Source organism: Caloenas nicobarica, chromosome 4 (assembly GCF_036013445.1).
Source record: "Caloenas nicobarica isolate bCalNic1 chromosome 4, bCalNic1.hap1, whole genome shotgun sequence".
NCBI lineage: Eukaryota > Metazoa > Chordata > Aves > Columbiformes > Columbidae > Caloenas > Caloenas nicobarica.
This window is the reverse complement of record NC_088248.1, coordinates 70,139,860-70,166,745: the sequence shown is the minus strand read 5'-3', so window position 1 is coordinate 70,166,745 and position 26,886 is coordinate 70,139,860. Positions and strand designations below refer to the sequence as shown.

The following is a 26,886-nucleotide window of genomic DNA, read 5'->3' as shown; positions in this document are numbered from 1 at the left end:
GTCAAAGTGACTAGTTTTCTTCAGCTTTGTTGGATTCAATGCCATAAATATAAAAAAAGCTCCTACATGTTTGGGCTAACACTCCTAGTGCATTTAGACATATGATGCACAAGGTGATTTTTTTTCTAGAAATTGTTTGTTTACTCTTTTGACCCTGTTTTGGATTAAAGCCCCGAGCAGGGCTGATCAGCTGGGCTGTCTGCAAATGGGGTTTGTTCCGAAGAAACTGGAGCTTTGTGTGGGAACCGACATGGGGACTCAGCAGGGACCGTGAATGACCATCTTTCCCTCTCCTCTTCCTTGCTCTGCTCCCCTCTCTGAGAACTTTGCCATTGAAACGACTTTAAACTGCCTCTTTTAGAGGAAGCTGATGGTTATATCATCACGAATTCAATGATAATTTAAGACTCTCTTGCATTTAAACAGGCTTTGTCAAAACATTTTCATCCTTGCAGCAAGGCAAGCTTCTGGACTTCTGACATTAAATTTGAAGCCTCCATCATTAGCAAAATGAGGAAAGTTACTTTTCTTATTAGCAAATCAGAAGACATTACAAAGGTCAGGGAAGAAGCTGTACAGGTCATAAACTGTACAGGATTTACAAAAAAAAGTGCCATAATGTTTGTCATAATGCTGTTAACCCATGCAATTCTTTATTGAGCTAAGAAAAACGGTGCTGTCCCAAAATATAGCACTGCTAAATGTTTATTATAGCTATTTTTTCCGGTTGGAGATTGATTTATAACAAACTAGTGATGTGCTAGGTTGTATTTTATGGTTGTTCTGTGATAGTGGTAATTTCAAAGAAAGCTTTGATAAAAAATACTGCTTGCCATGATTTCAGCTTAAAACTACTCTTCCTATATTTTTAAGACATCACTGTATTTAAGTGCAACATGTTTGACAAACTGAAACAAAAACCAGTGGCCGTCACACACCACAGTCGAGAGTTCCACGATGCGATTTGCAAAAGCTTTGCAGTTCTGTCTCTCCTCTTATCTCTCCGAGTAACAAACTAAAATGCTAATTTTTGTCTGTCTGTGCATTGCTTGTGATGTGACTTACATATTCAGCAAAATACACATGCAGGACTCGTAGGCTGCCTTGTGACGCTTTTTTTCCCCTATCTTGCACAGAGCTGGAATGGTTGCAAGTATAGTTACTCAAAACAGACACTAATGCATTTCAATTTGCACTTTGTTTTACAGGTTGGTTTTTCTTCAGCAATGAAATAGTGGAAATTTATACAGCACCCGTGGTTAGAGGCAAATAACATTAATTACTATTAGAGCTACATTAGGCCAATATATGTAAAAGAGCTTTAGTTTAAATAGCACTCCAACCTTCGCACCGTACCATTAATTTGAATTGCTAAAACTCAGTGAGCTCCTTATGAAGTAGTCACTAAGCCTGTATTTGCAAAGATTTGCAAAGAAACGCTATACACACATACACACACACAAAACATCAAATATTTTAAAAAAATGAAAACCACAACAAAAAGGTATAAAAATCTGTATTTATATTATGAGGAGATAATGATACAACGCAATACTCCATGTGCTACAGAACGCCGCAAGCACCATGGACATGTGAACAAATGAATCTGTACAGCGCAACACGTCCTGCACCACGAACTGTTCCCTTGGCTGTGGGACCTGCCGCTCTGGCACAGAACCCACCCGCCAACACCTTCAGTAACCATTTGACCAAGAAAGAGCAGAAGGCTCTGCCAGTGCTTCACGTGCACCAAAATGTCATCACTTAAACATCTGTATTGCACAGACCCTTTCAGTGACAGAAATTGCGTGTAAACACATTTTGCGCCTCTTGTGCAAAACGCAAGGAAGATAATCTGAAAGCCGAGCGCCTTCACTCCATCAGGCGAGGCTCTGGATTTGCCTCCCCAGGAAAGGATTCCTGGGGTTAATTTACAGCATTTCACATAGAAAGAACAGCCAAGGTGACCCAATGGTTTCTGATCTTTCCTTTTCCATAGATCCTCTGCGTTTTAATTCTCGGTAGTTACACAACACACTTGATGTTTGTTTTGCAGCTACCAATTAACGACAGCGCATTTAGTCAGCCACTTAGGCAAATTGGCTCATTTCATTGCTGGTGAAATTAATGTCTGAGTGTGTTTGCCCCATGAGTGTTTGTAGGGAGTACAGCCCTTCCTCAAAACTACCTAAAGGGGTTCAATTCTCCTTCTACCCATTTTGGAAAGTGCAAGTTAATGTATTAAGTATCAACATTGTTACTGGCTCTTCCCACACACAAAACCGATGGCCTGTAGTAGTAACGAAAATAAATAACAGATTTCTGAAAGAGTAATCTGTTCTGCAGACATTCCTTTATCAACACCGTCACAAAATAGAAGTGCATAAAGTTAATATTCCTCAATTAAAAGCTGCGATGGTGTGGTTCTTTTTAAAAACTTCTTTCTTTTCCACAGGGCTGATCTGCAAGGATGAAAAGCCTCACCGATAATTACCAGTCTGCTATAAAGTTGGTAAAACGGTGAAATAATCACCTGTGACAGTAGCAGAGACTGCTGTAAATACCTGCGAGAAAGCAAAGTCCATCGTGCAGCTGAGCACGGCCCGGGGCAGGAGCAGGAGCAGCAGCAGCCCTGCAGCCGAGCTCCCGCACACCCCACTCACCTCCTCCCTGCCCAGTTCTCTCAGCCGATACTTATCCATGTCAAGAAAAATAACATCATTTAAGGTCAGGAAAAGTCTTAATTAAGTTAGATGCAAGTTGTATTCTGTATTTTTTTTCTTACCCCAAATCTTACATTAAGAAATTAGGATAGAAACGGATCTATAAACACCAGGTGAAAATCTCTGTCCTTCTTGTGGTTTTGGGGGAGTCTTTTATTTCTACTTCAATCTCATAAAACTCACTCTGAACCAAAATTTGCGTTTTGCACAAGACAAAACAGGATCCAGGCTCTGGGTAGCAGCGCATTGTACAGCTTCTACTGGGCAAACTCTGCTTTTTGGAAGGTAAATAAACCAACCTCAGCGGGCCAGGAGGGTTACAAATTGAGCAGAGATGGGATGGGTGTGAAAGAGATTCATCCTCCAAATGGCAGTGGAGAATCTGCAGGCAAAGCTAACAATTTCAGGCTGTTTTTTTTGTTTTTTTGGTTTCTTTAATGCCTCTCTCGTGTGACGGCAGGGAGCGCGCTGACAGAGCTCAGGAAGAGCTAAGCCAGGAGAGACGTGTGTGCTCCCAACACCTGCACGCTGCCAGGTAAAACCCTCCCCTTCCTCTCCCACCAGGAAACGGGCCAAACCTCTGCGTCTCCAGAAAAAGGACTTCTTGATGACTTCATCTCTCCAGAGCCTTTTCCACAGAGGAGAAGACCCAGCAGCCCTGTAGTCCTGTCCCTACTCCTTTTCCCACGTGGTAATTGCAGAGAAAACAGATCATAGAATCACAGAATGTCCTGAGTTGGAAGGGACCACAAGGATCATTGAGTCCAACTCCTGTCCCTGCATGTGACAACCCCACAGTTCACACCGTGTGTCTGAGGACGTTGTCCAGTCTCTTCTTGAACACTGTCAGGCTTGGGGCCGTGACACCTCCCTGGGGAGCCTGTTCCAGTGTCCAGCACCCTCTGGGGGAAGAATCTTTTCCTAATGTCCAACCTGAATCTCCTCGGCACATCTTCCTGCCGTTAGATGAACCGAGCGGTGGCATCTCCTCACCTGCGCAAAGCACGGTCACGATGCAGAAGGGCAGAGCTGCCACGGTGGTGGCGGTTATTTCATCTCGCAGCAAGCCGTCTGCTTTTCGCTGTCACATCGCGATTACAGGCACAGTTGCACACACGCACACGGATGGATGCACGCACGCACGCACACACACGAAGCACATGCACAAATATCCAGCTTAAAAAAAATAAATATATATTAAAAAAAAGAAAATAGAGCACTATTTGCATCCCAAGGCACTCTGGCCACAGGTAGCGCTGCGCTGGCTGCTCAGTAGCAGGTGAGTGGTGTCCCCAAAGGACAGTCAGAGCCTGTCACCGCGGGCTGGCCGAGGCGCTGCTTGGTGACAAGCGGCCACCCCAAAATCCGACATTTGGAACAGTTTTGCCATCGCCTTCAACTGGGCTGGTTCCATCCCAGCTGCAGGAAAGGGGCTGTGCCTGAAAACTCCACCTGAAATGGGGCTGCACTGCAGGGAGAGGGACCCAGGCAGAACGGTGTCGTTTTTCTTTACCGCCATAATAGCTCCCAGCTGTAATAACTGAAAAAGTAAAAACAAATAAACCCTTTTTATTCCCACTCAAGATTATTTGAGTAATTTTTATTGAAAATATAAGATCTACAAAGCCATGGATACCCAGCGTGGAAGAACTCATTAAGTTAGCACATTCATCTTTAAAAGGAAAATTTTAGGTCGACCTAAGGTACAATAATGTTCAATTTAAAATCTCGTTTTTCCTTCTGTAAGTTTCAAATCTCTTTTCATTAGGAGGTTCTGTGCAAGAGCTGCTTGTCATGAAAGGAAACACTTTACAATTCATGAATGTGTTCATTATATAATAAATGAACAGCAACAATACACTAGCCTTTTTTTTTCCTGTTAACAGTCGTGTGTTAAAGTAAACTCTTACTTTTTTTTTTTTTCCATGATTTGGAAATTAGTTACATATGCACCAAAGGAGCTAGTAATTTCTGCTGCTTGTCAGCTACACACAATGAGTATATTGCTGTGTGCTTTCCCCAACAATGAGGATTTTAGTAATATGCAAGGTGTATAGAACATAATACCAAAACCTGCATCACAGAAAAGGTTAATTGTTTTCTTATTCAGCTGCCAGAGTTTATAACCTTAGGCCCCTCCCCAGAGCCAAAGTAGGGGTGGCCGTCCTTTAGGTTATGTAAATTAAACGTATACGTTTTCCTTGTTGGCAAGTTCCAAGCAATAAGCGAGAGTGCAAACAAGGATCTGTAAGCTGCCACAAAATGTATTCATATTTCTACTCTGTGTTGAAAGAGCCAAGGGAGGACACGTATGTCAGATGTTGAAAGAACAACTGAATCTTTGTTTTTGATCATTATGGTCAGTCTGTCATGAGGTCTTGTATCTGAATGCTAAAAATGGCACGACACTTGGACATCCCATAGCCTTACACAGTACGCTTGTGTTTCCCCAGCCACTGAGCACTGGTCTCACAGAGACCCTGACGTTATAAGCTAACAAAATAGAGATTCGGGTGCTGGAGAACCCGGGGGAGGGCTTATACAAAGACAATTCACCCTCGCGCCAAAACCTAATCTTACGATTTTACTTAAAGCCGCACTGAATCAGTTGTGAGAGCGTGGAGATACAAATACACCTCTCTGCTTCATCCGCGAGAAGGTGGACAACTGACCATTGGAACAGAAGGTCTCGAAACAAAGCTTAGTTGTCCTTTAAACAATGAACAGGAGAGGCAAACATCAATGGTCACCAAGGCACAATATGACAAAGGTGAAGAGTCCCTGAGACTCTGGTCTGGGTCTGTACCATTCCCCTCCCTATACAAGTAAATGAGAACATTTAGGAAAATATAATACAAAATCTCTTACAGGAAATATAGACTACACTTGCTAAAATCACTTCCCTAAAAGTGTTTATAGCTTTTTTCTTTTTTTTTTTTTAATTTCTTTTTTCTTTTTTTTCCTTCTTTTTTTTTTTTTTTTTTTTTTCTTTTTTTAAAAGACCTTCTTTAAACAGATAATGCAAAGACTGGTCCATTTTTTTCTTACCCGGCAAGCCAAGCTCTAATGACTTCACTAAGCAGAAGTTGTATTAAAATACATCTTCATAGTATTGCTACGATTTGGGTAAATATGTTCTGAACAGCTTGATGAGTACTAAATAAACTTTGCTGTTTTACAGCATACATTTTAATTTTTTTGCACTTTTTTTAAGAATAGAAAATGCAATTATAGTGTGCAAAAGAAAAAAAAGATTAATTATCTTCTAGCTGAATACTGTAATTTTAAGCCATGCCTTCCATAAAAATGTATTGACATGTGTAAATAGAAGAAAAGAAAAAAATACAAGCAAACAGAGATTTAATTTCCTTGCAAGGAAAGATTAACTATCACAAACTTGAGTTCTGTATTCTTCAGACAAAGAAATGAAAAAAACAACCCAAAAAAACACTGAAATGCTTCAAATGTCATCCATTCCACGATAACAGGTTAAAGTTGCAGTGTTGCTTCCTACTGCTCCCGTTAACATGGACAGAATGATTTGCTGCTGGTTGGATATTGAATACAAAAAAGCAAAAGAAAGTTGAGATCATCCCACATGAAGTCATTATTAGAGCTGGCTTTTCCCCCGTTTTGAAGTACAGTAGTGACTTGTAAATACGACCTTTTCTAAAGATCATCTGAGATTTGAAGATTTATCTGCCTGCTTCACCCAAACAACTGCTGAAAGAATTTATTCTATAGAACCCGCTATGCAGTATTCAAAATGTTTTGGTTTGGTTTTCATGAAAAAAAATACCACAAAAAGTAGTTTTAGGTTAGGTTTTCGTATCTCTGATTCACTAACACATAGGTTCCATTTATTCATCCACATTTGAAAATGGTTTCTGCAAAATCAAAATAACTATCCAACTCCCTTACGCCATGCTTCCAACAGTTCGAACTGAATACTTCTTGAATGGAATGACGTAATTTATTTTCTTTAATTTGCAGTATGGCTACATCAAGCTAGCTTTAAGTCACAACTGTACCTAACCACAGTTCTCTGCAGCAAACCCATGATTTACAATATCCAATATTGTGGTTACAGTGCAGGGAACGGTGGGTAAGAAACCTCCATGTCAGAGTACTGGGGCTGGGGTTTCCCGGAAGAGTGGCAGTTGACACCTCTGGAATTTTCATATATAAGTGCTTCAGTCAGATGGTCCTGAGTTGAGCGGGTCACTCAGGCACTATGAGAGCCTGGCATTCAGTCTGCGGGAATGTGTGTAGCCTCCGTCACTCGAACCGCTTTGCAAACTGTAGTGGTCTTCAGCATCGCTGGCACTTCCAATACTGTCCATTTCACCCGGAGTAAACTCCATTCCTTCAATGTCTACTTCTAAAGAAAAAAAAACCAGAAGGCAGTGCATTTTCAGAAAGGCTGTAGCAAGTAATCCTGGGCCAGTACTGCCTGTGTCAACCAACAGGTGAAACCTAAATCATACATCATTTTTTGTAATTAAAAAAACCCAAACGAACCTGGAACAGTAACTCCTGTGGAAAGGTTCATCTTGTCCACCCGAGAATTAAAATCCCTTTTGTGCTCGTCCCCATAAATACACCGCATGACATTGCTCCCAAACGCTGTCCCAAAACCGTTCCAGCCAAAAAACCCCAACGCTCAGAGGCCGCAGCGCCGTGCAGGGGAATTCCAACCTATACAACAGGTGTCGGCCAGTGGTGACCGTGGTGTCACCATCTGTCCACCGGTAACAGCATCAGGACCGACAACCGTCTGCCACGGGCCCCGGGAGCCTCGTCCTGGGCCAGGGTTTGGGCACAGGAAAACTCCACGGGAGAAAATAGCAAATGGTGACAGGCAGCTTGGAGAGCTCTGTCTTCAATGAGAACCAAATGTAGAGAACACTTGGTGACCGTTACACGGAAAATATTTTAAAATTTCACAGTAAATGGTGTGAATTAATTTGTTCACACAAATGAATTAAGACAAATAAGGGTTCCAAGAAGAAAATATTATGCCAGCCTTACCAATAATTACACTAAAACGTCAGAATATTAAATGGTAAGTGTTAAAAAACTGGCAAAAACACACGCAGTATAAATAGCTTTAAAAATGCATGATATATTAATAGCTTTGAAACTGATTAGGAAAAAGGATATTTTTCAAAGAATGTGAAAAAGCAGTAGTTTTTCATTCTGCAAATCACATAACGGAACAATTTTGCCCGGCTTTCGTTGAAAGCTTGTTTTTAGTTTTATATAATGATTTCTGGCTTCTCTACGACACTTTCCCTCCCCGCGCAGTTACCTTGTTCAGAGTCAGTGGATATTGTTGATCCCATGCTGTCAGTGCGGATCCGCTCCATGCCCTGCACGGATAGCTGCTCCAGTCGGCGCTTGAGGTAGCGGTGCTCCCGCTGTAATTGTTCTTTAATGTTTAGAGCTTTTCGGTCCTGCTCTTCCAATTTCTGAAAGGGAGAGAAAGATAGTGAGCCGACAGTTTTTCTTCTGGTTAAAACATAAGTAACTTAGTATCTTTTTATAAACAGTACTTTTAAAACTATTTACACTTAAAAATGAATTTTCAATTAAATTTAACTTTAAAAATTATTTTTTTACCATTCTACAGAGGTCAGTACAATATAAGCTGGCTAGGCCAGAACTGAATTTGTTTCACAATAAACTACATGGATACAGAGGAAAAAAAAATAATCTCGCAGAGACTCTTTTGTCACTAGCAGACGTTCCTCAGCTAAGACAGAATGATTGTTGCCTTGCTGTGGGTAACAGTTAAATCGTTTTGTCAAGCAAAACTGGCATCATCTTTGATAACTAGAGCACAGCTCAGGTTTCAGTCAGAACGTAACAGCTCTTTAGGTGAAATAAGACACTTATCACTGAATGCTCTCCCTCCTACTGCAGGCCATGGACATTTTTACCATTTAAAAAGCTTCAGTAACAATAAGCAGTATTAATTATACATAGTAGGAGGAATTTACAAACAGTTCTCTTTATTCTTGCTTTTTTTTCCCTCAAACTTCTACAGAGCAAATATGGTAATTCTGTGATAATCTCCTAGGAAATCAGTGGTATTAAACCAAAACTTCTCAGCAAACAGCGCGTGAAAGGATCCTTCCACACATCTACCTAAACTCTCTCCTCTGCTTGAATAAAAGAAAGCATTAATTTTGGAAATCGAAAGAATACTTCACATCCAGGAAAATGTGCTGCACTGTTGGTCCAAATGCAGTAACAGAAATAGTCTCTTTTAAGCTTTCAACTGAACCCTCTTCCAAATCACTGATAGCCATTTAAAAAAATCAACGATATAATCTGGGAAGAAAGTGTTATGAGTATGATGGGATCAAAAGCAGGAAAGACACACAAATCAAGACACCTTACATTATTTTAAAAAATTATCCAACTACTGAAGTAAATTACAGCTTGTAGCCATAAAAGCACTTATAAGAAAGACCGATTTCTCTGTGAGCTGTGTTTACACCACCACTGAGATTTGGGAGATGAGCAGGGAGCGAATGCAGCTGCTGGCGACTCCTCCCTGCATCTGCATGAACCTGCGCTTGGTTTTCGGAGCGAGGTGGGACAGTGCACAGCAAACCACAAGCAAAACAGTTTCAGAGATTTTGCTGCTCCAATGCAAGCCTGAAAACAAAAGTATTTCTCTTTGAAAAAATCATTGGCACTATTGGAATGGGCAGTTTCCTGGCTGAATGAAATTTAACATCTGCAGCCACGTCTTAAGCCGCCCACAGGCAATACATGACGTAGATACGCGTTATACGTGCATACACAATGTTATAATAAGAAAAGGGGTTGGTACATCCATGTACACAACAAACCAAATGCCCCCAATTGATCAGATTTCCTTTTCCTGTATTTTCCTGGCTGCAATCCCAAACTCTAACAACTATTTTAGGAGTGAACTCAGTGACTCATATCCAGGAGACTCAAAAGCATCCAGTCTTTCAGGGCAAATTTCAATTTATAGGGGGGCGTGTGTGTGAAAAGTTCAAAACTAATGACTACTAGAAAGGGCAGCCAGGCCTGGCAGTGCAGCAGGGGTGAAATGACCTGCCGGAGAGGAGCAATTAAGTGGCAACCCAGTTAGGGCAGGTCCAGTTAAAAACCTTAAAAAGAAAACTAAACTTCAGTTTCAGTTTTCAGAAAATGAGTACTCGCTACGGCGCGCGACGGACTTGGAAAGAATCTGTTCCTAGCTTTTTTAATCAGCAGCTGAAAGGGTAAGTACATGGCTAATCTCTCACACTTGCCACTTGTAGAAACATTTTTTCAATTTGTATGCGTAAGCCCATGATAGGGGGGCAGCCCAAGACAAAAAGCACATGCGGTGCCTTTCACGCGTGTTAGGCTGAATTATAAACAGGAGGCCAAAATCTCAAATGGTAAAAACAGGGGTTGCCCAGCTGGAGTAAATGTGCTTACAAGAGCTGAAGAAGTAGCTCGGTAAACTTGTTCACAAGAATGGTTTTGCTTAAATTAATCTTTAATTCTTTGTATGAATTACACTCATTTCTGCAACTGCAGTGAATCTTAATGCTGTACAACAGCAGGCTGTTCTCCAAAATACTCCAAGATTACTGGCAGTGTTCAGCCTCTCCTGACACTTTTCTTGACCTCTTTCCCTATAACACTGAAAAAACGCCAGATGAATAATTACAGTCCTGGACACAGCAGCAGTAACCTGTTATTTAACTTTTACATTTGAACACCTGTTTGTCTTATTTCTGCATATAATCCCCTGAAACCTATGACAGTGAAAATGGGAGCAAACGTGTCTTTGGAGAGAAGAGGCCTGAGGAATTAATTCTTTTTGAATTACCTGTGTAAATGTACAACCTGCACTGCTGCCGGATCATGGGCGAGATTTTGGGTTGTTTTTTGTTTTAAACTTGTTACACTCATGAAACTTGCAAGGGGAGCAGCATCTAAGAGGAGACTGCATTTCATCTTTGTTTTCTTTTAAATGATTGTCAAATGCTCCAGGATCTGGTCATCAAGACATGGGATGGGGATAAGACTTACTAGTAGCCATAAAACCTTTTACTTCATTGGTTTTTTTGATCGTGAATGGATCTGGCTTTTTACATTGAAATCAACGCAGTACAAGGCTACTTCGCTCAGTCCTTAAAAAATAAATATAGTAGTCAAAGAACATTTGATTCATATATATTATTTTTTTAAAAAAATACAATGTAAGCCACTATTAACTATGCAGAAGTCACAAACCCACCATTTTATGTATCTGGGACTGGAGGGCAAATTGCAAAACACAAAACCTCGATACTGTGACTGAAATCCTTGCAACCAATAAAGGCCAAAATATCCAGAATATCAGACATATGGATACGGATTTTGTGTGAAAATTGATTCCCTCTCTATGGATACACACTCTGAAAGATTCTGCTTTAAAAGAAATAAAAATACAGATGAACGTTTTTACCTTGATATGCATCTTAGCTCTTTTCAACAGACTTAGAGTGGTGTGTCTGGTGCTGTCCGGCCCGAGAGGCACAAGCTGTTTTAGCTGTTCCAAATATAGCCGCAGCTTAGCCCTCCTGAAATTATTAAAAATGAAGAATGTTGTAGTAAAGTTCCACCCAAACAGCACATCCTACATGAAAACACCATCTGTTTGCAGGATCTCAGTGCAGAACTCAACGGTGGCTTCCTTTCCCCTCCCTTTGGCAAAGTTTCAGACCGAAAGGTCACTTGAAACGCAGTAATGCCGCTTGGCACACTCAGTCAGTCGTTTCGTACCTACGTTTCAAAGCTGTTTGCTCAGGCTGGTTAGTCCCAGCTTAACGCATGGCTCCGAGCTGCCTCCAGCCACGGTTTATCAAGAGGAAGGTCCTGATCCCCCTTCTCCTCCCATGTACCGACCTACGGGACCCTTCTCCCCGAGGGGACCTTCCTCCTCGCACCGGACCCGACAACCTCTGTTAGAAACGCACCAGAGAAAACACTTCCAGCCATATCGTGTCCTGCTTTTGCTGCTACTCCTTTACAAGTTTCGCTACTGCCTCTCTCAACAACCCCTCCTGTACTAATGGTGTTAAATCCATCAGTAAAATGAGGATAAACAAAGTGGTATTTCTACAGATACTTCATTTCCAAGCTTTGTCTGTCTTTGATGGAGAAGCTGGCAATACAACAGTCCAGGAGAACAGTGTGCGAGTGTTTTTCTACGGTTAAATCCAAAAATAAAATCTCTCCTGGCTTTAATGCACAATTCTTCAACAGGAATCCCTACACCTTTCGGTTTTGCAATGAGATAGAAATAGATGCGAAGCGCCGACATGAGCAACGTCTCTCGTATCCTCCCTTCTGCCAGTCACCGACTGAACGAAACCGTGACCGGGAGCACGGAACAGCCGCCGCAAAGCAGCGGTAAGAAGTGAAGCGGATCACAAGTGTGAGAGGAATAAACGGCTTTTTCAAATCTGCTCCATGCTGCGTGAAGGAAACAAATTTTGCAGGAAATTTAAGGCTTCTGGTCAAGAGTGAACTTTCTTTTGAACAACCAGTTCAGAAACAGGATTCAGCATCAGTGTTTGAAATGCAGCTGGAGACGGTTTAACATAAACCAAATGACAAATTACACACGTATAATCGGAATGATTAGTGTAATGTGAAAACAGCTTGAGAATTAATGGGGAAAAAACCCAAAGTAAAATAAAACCTAATTAAAATACAGTACTGTAATGACTACACACTCACATGTTTGGTTCTGGCTGCCTATAAATCAGCAACATATTAGGTAGGAACTCAAGCATTTCTATAAAATTGTTAATTCTTTCTTCAAGCCACTAAGAGAAAAAAAGAATATTGGTGAAAATGTGATTCTCAGGAGAAAACTGATGACAGATTCTTTGTTTAGGCCTGGGGTTTGTTTTTAAAGACAACCGTCTACACGTAACCATCTATATGCATTTATTAAAACAACAGCAACAAAGACTGAGGTAAATATATACAAAAATAGCCCCATCAGGTCACAGAGCACCTCCATGGCTGCAAATTTAAACTGGAATCTAATCAGATTCCAAGGGTGAAATACCAGAATTAGGGACTACTGGTATTTATACAGAAAATCTTGATCACGTAGATTTTTATTTCTCTGTCTGTAATCTCAAACAACTATCTGGCTCGTTTTGTGTTTTACATTAAAAAAAAAACCCTAAACCTTGCTTCAGGGACTAAATTCAATTCATCTTTTTGGTTTTTAAATGGCCTCTAAACACACACGCAATCATCTGCGTCACTCAGCACTACTTGGATGCGACTGTATTTAGACAGCTGACAAGAAAGTGGAGACTGAAGATAAAGGAGGATGTGGCAAGGAAGAGGACAAGAATAGTATCCAAGTAGTAAGAGAGTTAAATACATTGAAATGGAATGATCAATATGCTTGCGGTAATTAAAAGTCTGACAAGGAATATATGGGACTGTTGATCTGAGATCCACTTCATATTAATCCTAAAAAACGTTAATGAAACCAGACTATGTTCGCAACTGATCTGCCTCTGTTACTCTCTGAAGAAAGTCTGCTTACCACAGGAGGAGAAAAGGACTTAGTGCACTTCCTCACCATCAACGGGGGAATTATTGTAACAGAAACGTGACCAAAATCCAGCGGGCACGGCTGTGTCTCTCTTTAAAGCGCTAATTCTTTTACATTACCTGCCAACCAGGCAAAGCGGGACTTTATAGAAGGGCCACAAAGAACATGACTGAAGTTAGAGAGAATACTTTAACTGACCTACGAGAAGCGTTAAGAAGAGCTAAATATTAAAAAAATTGCTTTAAGGCGTTCTCAGCACCAATTGATAGCACTAAATGTAATAAACACACTTGCTAGAAGACCTGCTCTAACTTCATATGTTTTTCTTTTGAAAGGGACCTTTTCTTTCATTTATTTATGCAGCACCTACAAAACCATTAGATATTTTAAAGCATAAGCACACAGATTGTTACATAATATAGGCATGTTCATGCGGCTAATTCATATAAGAAAACAGCACAGTCGATGGCATAGATTGCAAATACAAAAGAAGAAAACCAGCCCACCACAATTCCAGTGGTACTGGAGTAAATATCCCCACATTTTTCATTTTGCACATCCTAGGAAAAAAAAAAAAAACAACTGTAAGAATGTAAGAAAACATTTCAGGCATGTTATGTTAACATATCACACCAGGAGGAACAAGGGACTCAAACTCCACAGCAGTGAAGTTGTCGCGTTCAGGCTCTGCCAGCACTAATTTCTCCCTTTTTCTGCGGGGACCTGACAGTTTTCAGTTTTCCTGGGCTGGCTGTGAGCGCCAGAGGACGGAAAGGCACTCGCAGAGGTAATCACAGCCGGAGCCGCTTTGCGTTTTGCAGCTCGTGCCTTAAATTCCACCTAAAAAATAAGCAAAATAGCAGCCTGGTCTCAGAGTAATGGGGTGACAATCTCCGCGCGTGAAATGTGGCTGAAGCTGGGTAATTACGCTCTGCTCCAGCTTCCAAACGTGGCTGTGACACCTTCGCCCACACGGAGCGCGGTGTCGGGTCCGGACACCGGTGATACAGGAGCGGGCACTGTTCTCACCTCAGGAGGATGCACAGAAATATCCCCCCTCCGTCACTGCTACTGAAGGTAAGGATCTAAAAAAAGCCATCCATCCAAAATCTGAACCCTCAAACCTGCAGCTCTCTGCTTTGGGTACAGCCCCACGCGTGGAGAGAGGCTGATGGGTGACCTGTCTCTGATTTACCATGTTTTCCGTTGCACCAGAAGATAAAGGGGTTTCAGATGTTCAACACTTCATGTTTCCCCATAACTGAGCTCACAACATGGTCCTGTAAATCTGCATTATAGCTCTTGCAATTCTTAATAGAAATTAATTACTAAGCCCACAGGCTTGGTCAGTGTTCCACAGCAGAGGCCACAGCCAGGAGCGGTCGGATGGTTCATCATGTTCGCATCCAGGAGAACGTAACTTGCTGACAAGTAACAAAGCAGGTACCAGCTGGAATTCCCTTGAACTGATTTTGAACCTGTGAAAGCTGTGATGGGCGATACAGGCAGGTATTTCAGAACTGGTGACAAAATGAACCCTGGAGCCCCACAACTTGGAGGGACAAAGCAGCAACAGCATTGTGAGGAATGGCCCCATAGTACAAGGACATCTCCCACAAGTTCAGCTGAAGATCACTCACTGCCTCTGGTCCTCAGAGACTCCGGTTTGCTCCAGTGCTCGGCTATGAAAAGGCAGGAGCAATGCTGGCCTGAGGAGCTCTGGTTCACCACTTCTCCAAACAAGGTTGCCATGCAAAAGTCAATTAAGATCTTTGACTCTAACCAATTTTAAACTTGTGCTAAGTGAGTCTATTAGATAACAGTCTATAAGCTTCCCCATATGTATAATATCCCAGACACAAACCCATTTTAGCACACCAAGAAATGGAATACTAAGATGCAAAGAAAAAAAAACGAAACAAAAAAGCCTATTGTTCACACTGGATAATCTTCATTCTAAGGAAACTGCAACCATTCCAAGAAATTCCTACAACTACTTGATGGGTGGTTGCAACAGGAGCACAATATTCCTCAGTAGGGCCAAATAATATAACAAGAGGCAATGATTCTGAATTGGGAGGTTCAGGCTGGACATTAGGAAACTAATTTTTTACTAGCGCCGTGGTGCACAACCAGAACAGGTTGGCAGAAAGGTTACACAAGTGCCATCCTTGGAGGTTTTTCGAGATGTACCCAGAAAAGGCATCACCATCCAGAGGTCCCTCCAATCAACATTTCTATGCGCATTTAAATCGGAGGTTGCTTGTAATGTCATAGCATTCAACTCACAAGATTGCTCCCATTCACAGAACAGCCAAAAAACCCCAAATTGCATGACCTAAACCTGTGCCAGTCTGATCAATCCAGTGCTGCCAAGTTTGTGGGGTGACCCAATTCACTGTCAGCTCACCCCCAGGGGCTCCCCAGGGCTTTTTTAGGTGCAGTACATCAGACAGCAATGGCCTGCAGCTACTCAGACCGCAGACTGCTGTTCGGGCAGTAGCTGCACAGATCTTTGGCAGCAGCGAAGGTGTGTTTGCTAGGCCATACAAGTATAAATCTACAGACCTTGTTTGTGGGATGAACCAACATCCATTGTTTGAGCCACCAATTTGCGCAAAGCCAGCTGGAAAGGCAAAGCCTTCCTTCGGCACGTGAACACCCAAAACAAGCTGCTTAGTCCTCAGTGAGGCATATCTTAGCCAGGCCTTGGTGAAATTCAATGGCCACAGACACTTGTGAGAGCTTACAGTGTCACACTGAGACGTGTGTGTGTCAATCCCACCACCTGGGCTGGGCAACCCACGGAGACAAAGCTGCTGACAGCCCTCCGTGCCTTTATGGCAGGCAGGTAGCGCGGGGGAGGCATCTGCTTGAAGCTGCACCCAAAGAATCACAGAATCACAGAATGTCAGGGATTGGAAGGGACCTCAAAAGCTCATCCAGTCCAATCCCCCTGCCAGAGCAGGAACACCCAGATGAGGTTACACAGGAAGGCGTCCAGGCGGGTTGGAATGTCTGCAGAGAAGGAGAATCCACAACCTCCCTGGGCAGCCTGTTCCAGGCTCTGTCACCCTCACTGAGAAGAAGTTTCTTCTTATATTCAAGTGGAACCTCCTGTGTTCCAGTTTGTACCCATTGCCCTTTGTCCTGTCATTGGTTGTCTCCGAGAAGAGCCTGGCTCCATCCTCCTGACACGCCCCTTTACATATTTATAAACATTAATGAAGCCACCCCTCCGTCTCCTCCAAGCTAAAGTGACCCAGCCCCCTCAGCCTTTCCTCACACGGGAGATGCTCCACTCCCTTCAGCATCTTCGTTGCTCTGTGCTGGACTCTCTCCAGCAGTTCCCTGTCCTTCTGGAACTGAGGGGCCCAGAACTGGACACAATATTCAGATGCGGTCTCACCAGGGCAGAGTAGAGGGGGAGGAGAACCTGCTGTTGACATTGCGCTGCTGACTGCCAGAGATCACCTGCAGAAAGGCACTGCTCATCTGTTCCTCAACAATCGTGGGCAAGAGCATAAAACTCACCAGAGAGACGTCAAGCTTCTGACAGCATTCACCTCGCACATCCTCGAGGTCTCAGCCCACAGCCTCCCCAAATTAGAAGAACGACTCTCACACGTACCCATTCTCAGCCTGGCTGTACAACGAGCGACTCTGTCAGCAGAGCGTGTCATCTCCTGGGCAGTCCCACAACAGCGCTGCTCCACACACACTTACTCCTACGAGCAGATTGACCAGTCAAGATGTGGAGCTGTCCTGGCCATACTGGGAGGCATCTTAGAGCTGCAGCAGCTCCAGCTGATGGGCGGCAATGATCTGGAAGGCCGGGAAATGGAGAAACAGCCACCACGTGTCCATATTCCCATACTGCATGCTCTGATTTCCCTTCACGCTGGCTCCAGCAGAGGTTGGCGGGTTAGACAGGGTGTTGTTGCTTCAGCACCCACAGCCCGACGTACCGTTTCCCTGAAAATAAGACCTACCCCAAAAATAAGCCCTAGCATGATTCTTCAGGATTTTTGAGGACGCTCGAAATATAAGCCCTACTCCAAAAATAAGCGCTAGTTACAGTTCATTTTAAAAGTCAATTTAAATAGCGTCCAGGCAGCTATGCATGTAAAAAAGTAAAATTAACTGGCAACAGAATGCAGCAGGACAGATAGACCCTTCACCAAGAAAAGCAGACACGTGACAGACAACTGACAGTTGTGTTGCCAATGCGCTGTGAGCCGGCTACGTGGACAAGAGGTGCTCGTTTAAGGAAAGCACTATTGCTGGACATGAGGAATTGGGGCCAATGATTCTAAAGGAAACAGAGTCTGAAGAAATTCACGATGGAATTCAGTGTTTGGAGAGTTATGATGATGTTCCAGAATGTGATGACATGACTACATTTGAATAAATGTTGATTTTTTGTTCAAGAGTAAATGTGGATTGTTGTTCATAGAAAAATAAGAGATCTCCTGAAAATAAGCCCAAACGCATCTTTTGGAGCAAAAATAAGACCCTGTCTTATTTTCGGGGAAACAGAGTACCTCTCACTCCATGGTGCATCACTGAAGCACGTGTGGGCATTAAATGCTGCTTGTCTCGCAAGAAGGTCCTCGCTTTGCTTTCTGCAAGATGCTTTAATGCTAAAAAAGCTTGCGTGGCTGAACATGTGTCTGTATTTCAGATGTCCCAAATTTAGTCTACTAAACTAGCTCTGTGTACAGGAGGTTGACAAACTCTCAGATCGATTGCTAAATATACTTGCTTGGTGATGTTCTGAAAAGAAAAGGACACTATAGATCAAACACTCAAATGACACTGAAAATGCAATCATTACAAGCCACACTAGTGAGAACAACAGACACATTTGATATAGATGCAAAAATTAAAAAATCGTCATTTTTGTACATTAACCATTTCAATCCAAAACCAGCCTCAGACTTTATCACGGGCAAATTCAGTACAAATTCAGTACAAACAAAATCCCCACTTCAAGGAATATAAACCTATTTGAGTTAATCTAAAAGAAGACATATTACAGATTGGACAGAATTACTGAGACATTTCAGATTCCTTCTCTCATGTTTCACATTTTTTTCCACATTCAACCCTATCCTGGTCCCGGTGCCGTGCGATGAAGTTAATACACAAAGGTTTAAATATAGAGCAGTGACTAAATATTTCATTGTTGCATAATGACTGTGTAATCTGACTTAGTAACGTACATAGGGTAAAGTCAGAGAAGAATCTCTGCATCAAAAATTCATTTCTGCAGTCAAATGTTCTCCAGGTACATTGCGAACCCCAGTGGTCTGGGCTGAGCCCACAGCTCTGGGCCAGAGACCCCTGCGCTGAACTAATGGTTGTTTTCTCCCTGAAGAAAGGTGATTTTATCTCCCTACCAGACCTGAAATTCTGCATAAAACACAGAAGTGAGCTAACTGCAATTGTGAGATGATTGTGTTTTTACAGGAAGACTCTTCACAGGTTTATTTATGAAATGCAAATACCTGCGTACAGGGAGCACTCAAGTTTTAGATCATCAGCAAATGCAGCAGCTCAGGATCCTTTCTGGCATGCACTGGTCAGGAGCATTACTCAAAAACTTATAACTATTTCAAAGTTTTTAAGAAAACTTCCCCATTTTGACTTCAGGATTCACCTGTCACCAAGGTAAAACCAGAGAGAGGAACTCTGCCTGCCTCCCGCCTCCAACATCAACCCTTGCTCGACACAGCAAGTCTAGATCTCTTAAGAGCTGCAGCTCTTTTTATCTTGTGCACAGTCACACTCTGGAGTGATGACAGAAGTTTGCTGCAAATGGCTTTAACAGTACTGACAATTAAATGTGCTCGTATCATTTTGTATATTCCTGGATATCATGGCAATACATATAATATTGGTAAACATGTAATGATATACCCCACTGTGCTTAGTAGAGCTGGTACTGAAGCACACTTGCCTCACTCCTCCTTAAGCTAACACTTTTCTTAAGTAAGTGTCAGGAGTGATATGTTTACAGCTCCGCAATACTTTTTATAAGCTAGCAAAGATGACCCTGTACTAATTTAAATGCATTTGTTTACAAAGGCATTTAAAGAGATTATATATAAACTTCTATCTTAAGAAATCACAGAAATGCAATCATATAAAAATGGCTCTAAAGAAACCTATTTATTAATGGTCCAGACAGATTTTAGAATATCTTCAGCAAAATACTAAATACAGTGGTAGAGAACAACCCTCCACTGAAGTATAAAATCCTGTCTCTTCCCTATTTATTTCAGTCAAACACTTTCAACTTTCTAGTCTACAAAGGATACATCAAATACCACTTTTTCCAGAAGAGGCTCTAGCTCATACTCAAGCTGCACAATCTATTCCAACTACACAACAAATTTGCTTTAGTGAAAAGGAAAGAAAACCTCTTAGTATTAAAGCACTGTACCATAGCAAGGCACCCGGCGTGCCGATTGCTACGAGATGTGTGAAATGCTTTATCACAGCTGAGTGCTTCAGAGTCAAAACCAGAAAATTCAGTAGCGCCCTTACAGCAAACCTCTTGGTTTTCTATTATCCAGCAAAAGATAAGCCAAACACCAGTGTTCTGCAATAGATACCATTTTTTGCATATTAAGAACAAAATCCTGAAGTGTGTGCTGCAGTTCAAGATTCATCCAGGGTTTGTTCCACATGGCACTTTTTGCCCGTGTCTAACACCTCACAGAGGCCTCTGCAATTAAACTCAGCAGCAAAGGCTGGGGAGGCACCATGACATCTGACAGGCAAAAAAAGCTGTGAGTGCCTAACTGCACTGATTGTTAGTGAATTAAACGCAACAGCCCTACAATCAGTGCAACTGCCTGCTTTATTTACTCCAGTCTTAACTAGAGTTTCATCCTCTATATGCATTTGCAGTGTGCTGATAATTTTTGTGCATCTGTTTTGCTACATTGAAACCAGCTGGATAGCTTTAGACAGCTTTATCTGGTGTCTTGGGGTACCTCTGAAGTGTCCAAACACAAGACATCAACTGCCTACGGAGGCGATGGCTCCAAGGATATCTCACTATCACTAGTTTTCAAAGACTCACTGCTATGAACTTAGTCATCTTCAAGTCTTCATGTGAATACTGCTCAGAAATGCCTGGTGCTGCTCCTAACACTAAGGAAGACAGAAGAAAACCTCTGCCGCCTATTATACATTTTACCATTTCAATGTTTTGTGCATTTTACCACTCTGAAAAATATTTAAGTTCTCTATTTCGCTATATATAAATGCCACTGTCACATTCACAGCGCATTTTATTTGCTTTCACTTATTGCCACTTCAGCCCACTTGCTGAGCCAAGACTCCACACTTTAACTTGGCCTTTTTGCCTTCCCAGAGTTGCAGCTTGTTCACATTTTGGAACATATGCACGAAACCAGAACTTATTCCTACATCTTTCAGCAAACACAAGGGAAGTATCAGCAGTGCCACAAATGTGTGCATTTTTGGCCAGCGAAGCCTCTTGGCAGCAGCATGCAGACAGCTCGCTGGGACGCAGGCCAGGGACAGGTGAACCCCGGCTGGTCTGCGCGGGGGAAGCTGCTGATTCCCAAACCAGGGGCTGCCTGGCAGCCCATGTTGCCCTCTGCCCCTTTCCCTCCTTTCCCTGTCCCTCTGGTAGCTCCCTGCCGAGTGCAATGACAGCTGCCTGTCCTAAATTACGAGCATTGGGATACATCAATGATTCTTCATCTCTCAAAACGCCTACGGACCAACTTCGGTGCTCCTCGTGCTGCGGTTCCCACCAGAGGATGAGCTGTGGTGGCCCATGTGCTGCCGTAAGCTGGGGCAGCAGCTGAGATGGGCAAACAACAGCAGCTCTCAGGGCTCACTTTGGGCTGGAATGACCCTGTAAAGCAACCTGGGCAACACCAGCGCAAGAGACCCAACTGGAGCCTCAGCAGCCGGTGGCTGGCAGGACAACCCACCTGCTGTGCCATCAGGAGCGTACCTGACAGCAGACAGACACTGATGAGGGTCCCAGAGTCCCATTGAACTTCACCCAGCAAAAGAAATAAAAAGCCCTGTGGCACAGCTAGTTCCTGTTGCTCTGTTGTTCCTCAGCCCTCTCCCGCTCAGGTTCTCCTCCTGCTGCAGAGAGCAAGCACGAGCTGTCAGAGAAGCACACAAGGTGTGACACAGGCCACCCCACCCCACGCTCATCCACAAGCCAAAACTGCCTGCAGACCAACCCAGCAAGGCAACAAAACCCAAATACAGTGGTTGGTTTCCCTCCTAGGCTGGTGGCGCTCAGAGCACCTGTGCAAGGCACAGGCAGAACCGCGTCAGCAGGTGGGACACCAGCAGCTCTGACTGGAATGGGTTTTAACCGCTGGGGAACCGCAGCCTCGGGCTCCGCAGTATTAACGGCTGCAGGACTATCTTCTGACCATCCTTATCTCCTCTCCTTGTTTTTTTCCAGACTCCTCCTTGCAGCCAGACTTGTCCTCACAGCTTTCCCCAGGCTTCGGCCACCCCACTGTCTTAAGCTGTTCTTATCGGAAGAGCAGCCATGAAAGGCTTGGCAGCCCTTCGTTGTCTCAGGTCTGAGACAGAAGTAACAGCAACATGCAGAAATTTGAGATGTGCTTCACAGGAGATGTCAGTAAGAATTTATAAACTATACAAGGATCCCCAAAAGCATCACAAACAAACAAATGGCAGCTGGATACCATTTGTCTTTCCTGGATGGTGACCATCTCAAACTTACATGTACAGGATTCTCCATCCTTTGACAAGAGGCAATAAAACCTCTAACCTTGCAAGAATGTGAGGCAACAGAAATCAAGCATTATAGAAACAGTTGAAATCCTCTGCAGTAAGTTTTTGCCCTTGTATGGATTTATTTTGCTCTGAAAATAAAAGGAGATTCCAACCTATATTTTATCATTGCAGCCTTCAGATTTTGCTCATCTGTAAAGAGCAGTTTTCTATATTTTAAACCTTCACTGTCAAAGTCAGACAAACATGAACAATTATTACACCTATAGAAAAGGAATTTCTGTTTCAGGTGTCTTCTATTTTTAGCCCTGATATCTACTCATTATTTTTAACATTTACCTCTCTTTTAAGCAGTAGCAAAAGAGGCATCACTCAGTAGCAGGAGCTCAGCATCACACATAACCTAACACAGGCAGATGAACAACAGCACCTTGGGAGGAGATACATGAGCGATGGAGCTACCGCTGCACACACTTGAAAACAGGGTCCACTAAAAAATAATCAGCCATGCTTTTAACAAACTCATTAAACACTTCATTCATCCAGCCTTCCACCCATTCATTTCACACATGAAAATGCACGCATTGCAATTTAGTAGTCCTCCTAAATTAGACCTTTCAAACCCATCTGTCTTACTGGCACTCAAGTTTCTTACATTACACTGCAGGGAGAACGAAGATCTTCAGTTTGTCTGTTACCTCAGAATAGTGACAGACCCAATTAGATAAGGCAAGTGCCATTGCAAGATCGCGCCATTCTGGCATCAAGAAGCTTTAATTCCCACTTGAAGTTACGTAGACTGAAGATACAGATGTACTTACACATGCTCCCATTGAAACCCCAAGAGCGGATTAGGACTCGCCACCATTTACACGAGCGCAGCGCTGTTTTGGTCCTGGCCGGTGGTGGAACACCAACACCACAGAGCAAACTGCACAGCAAATCCAAACCCACGGCATCGCTCTACAGCTCTGCAATAGCTTTGTTTTCAGTTGCTACCTTTCACGATACTCTTGTAAGCAATTTGTTGAGGATTGCAGAGCACAGGTCAAAGAGAATTACATTTGTTAAAACATGGAAAAGCTGTGTAACAACAATGGGTTTGCACTGGGTTTACAGGCAGAGGGAAACAAGATGATAACTGCAATTTTCCACAAATTAACCATTTAGCAAAAGGTGGCTGAAGGGGATGCAGTCAGTCTCCCCCGTGCGTGGCTCCGGGGAGCGCACACGTTCCCCTGACACGGTGTGTGAGGCACAAGGTGCAGGAGGGCTCTGCGCACACCGGCTACGCGCTTATCGACTGACAACACCCCAGAGCAAGTCCCTGCTTACAAATCAGCTCAGGGCTTGAAACCGGCTTTAATTATCAGACTGTTTCCCCACATCAAAATGCTAAGCAAGAACATCGTGTCTCAGGATAGCTGCCAACAGGAAGGATCTTAAAAAAAAAAAAAAAAGGGGGGGGGTGACTACAATGGTTAGAGAAGCCTAGAGAAGTTGAGCTGTTGCACAGCACTAAGTGAAGAGAGCACAGTACGAGGCCTAGCCAGCTTATTCTGCCTATTTTTAAACCTCCCTATAGACTTAGTTATTTTATACATATGTCAAATGAGGGGAGAAATGTGTTCAAGATTTTTTTTTTTTTTACACCACTATATGATGCCAAATTAAAGGAGCGGCAAGTCAAGCTGAATTATTCTAACTAAATCAAAACCATGCATTGCCGTCACTGAGCACAAGGCCTTGGGATGGCAGACAACTGGAGTTAAACAGCCTTTTCCTGCATCAAGTTAAATTAAGAGTGTGAGGCATTAATATCTGCAATATTGGATACCTGTGGCTGTGGTTTTATTGTGTATTGTGCCTCTATATCCAAATGTCAAGTAAATACCAAGCGTCCAATTTAACAAGCCTGACAAATGCTGTAGGGACTCCATGTTCCCACGTGTATGAGGCACCAAAAGAAACAAGAGCAACTCACGCTGCAGTTCAAAAACCTAATCAGAGCTAAGGCAACTATATCTCCACTTCAGCACCCAAATAATCACGTTCCCATTCTCAGAGGTAGGAAGTTTTAAGCTGTGATTGGGAAATTAAGTATCAGAAAGGGATCTTAGTTCCTTTTTTGCTTTTGCTAATACTTCCTCAGCACCTGTGCCTAGCAAAGCTTCATGGCCAGGAGTAGCTAATGGTGGCAGCTCAAGCATGCACGAGAGAAGTTATTTTGCTTTTGCGGGAGAGGAGGAGGTGGGTGCTGCTGACTTTTACCTCTGTAGAAACTACAGTGACACAGCTGGGGTGCCCTGGGACGACATCGGGGTGCTTGTTCCAAGCCAAACAGAGGCTGGTTCAGGCCCCAAGTGAGAACACCAAAGGAAAAGAAGAGATCACCCTGAAGTAATTACGAATACACGTCCCCAAATGTCTTGCTGTATGTCTCCAACTCCGTCACTGAAACCTGGTAATTAGAGGTGGGTAGAAAAGACAGAGTGAAGTGTATATATAAACAAATTTAGAAGGATTAAATGCACTGACTGTAATTAAAGATGGTCTCTTCCAAGACTATAATGGGTACTCTTACTTTCATATGAATTAAAAGCTCAGCAACACTTATGTAGTATTTCTCTCTCAAAAAAGCAGTGACAAAATCTGGCATCACGGGACAATGGAGAGTTGCAGATATCTGACAGTCCTGCCTCAAAGTTTAGATTTAGCTTGCCACAGCACAGATAGCGCCTTGTTTATAATTTCATTTCCGTTCTATTTCCCTTTCCATTGAACAGTACAAAGCTGGTTGTCTCTGTGCCAAACAGGGTACAGTCAAGTACAATCTGAAAATGGTCCATTTGGGGATGGTAAGTTATGGAACAGCTTTTCAAAGCTTTCCCTCTTTCCTTCTCTTCTTATTTCTTCCCCACAAAACTCAACCCAGGTTACTCAAATGCAGTGCCCTGAGCTTGTCTGGCAACGGAAGGAAAAGCCATAAGTTTGGACCCACTTGCCACGTGAGGATGGGAAGTCAAGCAGTGGGAACCAAGACACCTGACAGTCTACTTCAAACACCTCTTAGCACCTAAACCCCGTAACTGCTTCTGGCCAAACACACACGCCAAGCTCCTAAATTTCCCTACCAGGAGTTATTTGCTCCACCCATGCTGTTCATTTCAGCAGTCAACACAACAGCATTTACCAATCGGGATTAAGTCAGCTTTCTTGGGGGAATTACAGGGTTTGCTACCTTTATGTTTTGTAAATGCCAGCGCATGTGGTATGTAAGACACATAGTGTCTGTGCAGCTGGTATTTGTAAACACTGACAGTACTCCCGACTTCAAGAGGAGCTGCTGAGTTCTGGCAGCAATTACGCACCAGGCAGGCCCCTTACTTAGCACCTTATATCTTCATTTAGTTACCTAAATTGAAACATCAACAAGAGAAAAGCAGATAAATTTGCTAGGCATTAATCCCAAGGTGGCAGTTGGGAGGAGAGGACTCTCAAGCAGTTCTTCAACCTTGTAGAGATGTTTTACCATATTCAGATGTAGTCTTTGACTGTTCCTCAAATCTTCTGCTGTCTTGCTATAAGGTAGAACCTAATATAGGCTTTCTTAATGTAGGGCACGTAGCCTGTAACTAGAGTTATTAGTTTTTAGATGAGAAGCATTGCACCAGATGACCCCATGTACATACATCCAAGCGCACACCTGTTCTGTATCAGCTACACCAGTCTCCAGGTACTACACACTTAGTTACGCTAATTTGTATAGAAAAAATGTGTAACATAAACTAGAATTAAACAAGAATATTAGCCACTTGACATCTTTTGACAAGTTCTGTCACTGTACTATTCTAGCAGGATGCGTACATAGCTCCGTATATGTGTTCCAGTTTCCACCTCAAAACACAGAACTCTGAAGTCCCCAAACAACCCCCTCCTTCCAAAAATAAGGTGAGGCAAGGGGGAAAGGAGTATCTTACCCATTCTTGGGAATTGTACAGTTTTCTAGGACAAGAAAAGTCAGTTTCACTGGATCACATGCACAGAGTTTTTATTTGGTTGGGGTTTTTTTGTTTGGTTTGTTTTGTGGCTTTTGTTTTTCAAAAAAAGGCCCAAATTAAATTGCTGTGAAGGAACAGCATTATGCTTTTCCACATTTATGATCTGCTGGCTAAATGTTCATGCTCAGTACGGTTTCTGGAACCTCAACTGCATCCTCCATAGCTGCCTGGATGTGCCATGGGGTTCAGCCTGCATGCAGGCACACACAGCTCCTACCCAAACACCCTGAGCGGGGTGCGGAATCGGGCACACAGCCTGCCACGTGCTAAAGCACCGGGTGTATCGCGGGGAAAAACACAGACTAAAAAATTACTTGATCTGCGAAGGAATTCTCTGTAGTAAATTTAAGCACAAGTGTCCGCTGACAGAGAACACGAGGGGAAAGCAGCATGAGGTGTAACAGGAAAGTACACATTGTTCCACCCAGAAAGAGACGGTTTGAATTTGGTACCAGGCCATGGTAGATCCAATACTCAAACAGGGTAAGCCGCCCACGGAAAGGAGCGCTGAAAATAGAGTTAGAAGTGCCAGTACAACATGGAGAGGAGGGGACAGGACAAGTGACCCACACAATATAGCCAACCTCCTCACTCAATGTCTACTCCAACCACAGACACCGGGTCCTTGAAATTCTGTGCTCTGACATATTTGGGAGAAAATAATCCAGCCTCCTGCAGATTTGGTGTGAATTCTGAGTGCAGGGCCAACCTTGCCTTCCACAGCTGG

At 43.0% G+C, this 26,886-nt stretch overlaps 1 protein-coding gene across 2 annotated transcripts in view; it reads right to left on the bottom strand.

Annotated features, from left to right (window-relative positions):
* Positions 1 to 4,305: 4,305 nt before the first annotated feature.
* Positions 4,306 to 26,886, bottom strand: part of MXD4 (MAX dimerization protein 4) — a 39,313-nt gene continuing 16,732 nt past the window's right edge. The window contains exons 4-6 of one of the 2 annotated variants that reach the window (XM_065634620.1): positions 11,209 to 11,323; positions 8,035 to 8,194; positions 4,306 to 7,104 (exon numbers count right to left, since the gene is read on the bottom strand). In XM_065634620.1, coding sequence (XP_065490692.1) covers positions 6,956 to 7,104; positions 8,035 to 8,194; positions 11,209 to 11,323 — 424 coding nt within the window. In that variant the 3' untranslated portion in view covers positions 4,306 to 6,955. The remainder of the gene's footprint in view (positions 7,105 to 8,034; positions 8,195 to 11,208; positions 11,324 to 26,886) is intronic. The other variant, XM_065634621.1, reaches the window with a different exon arrangement.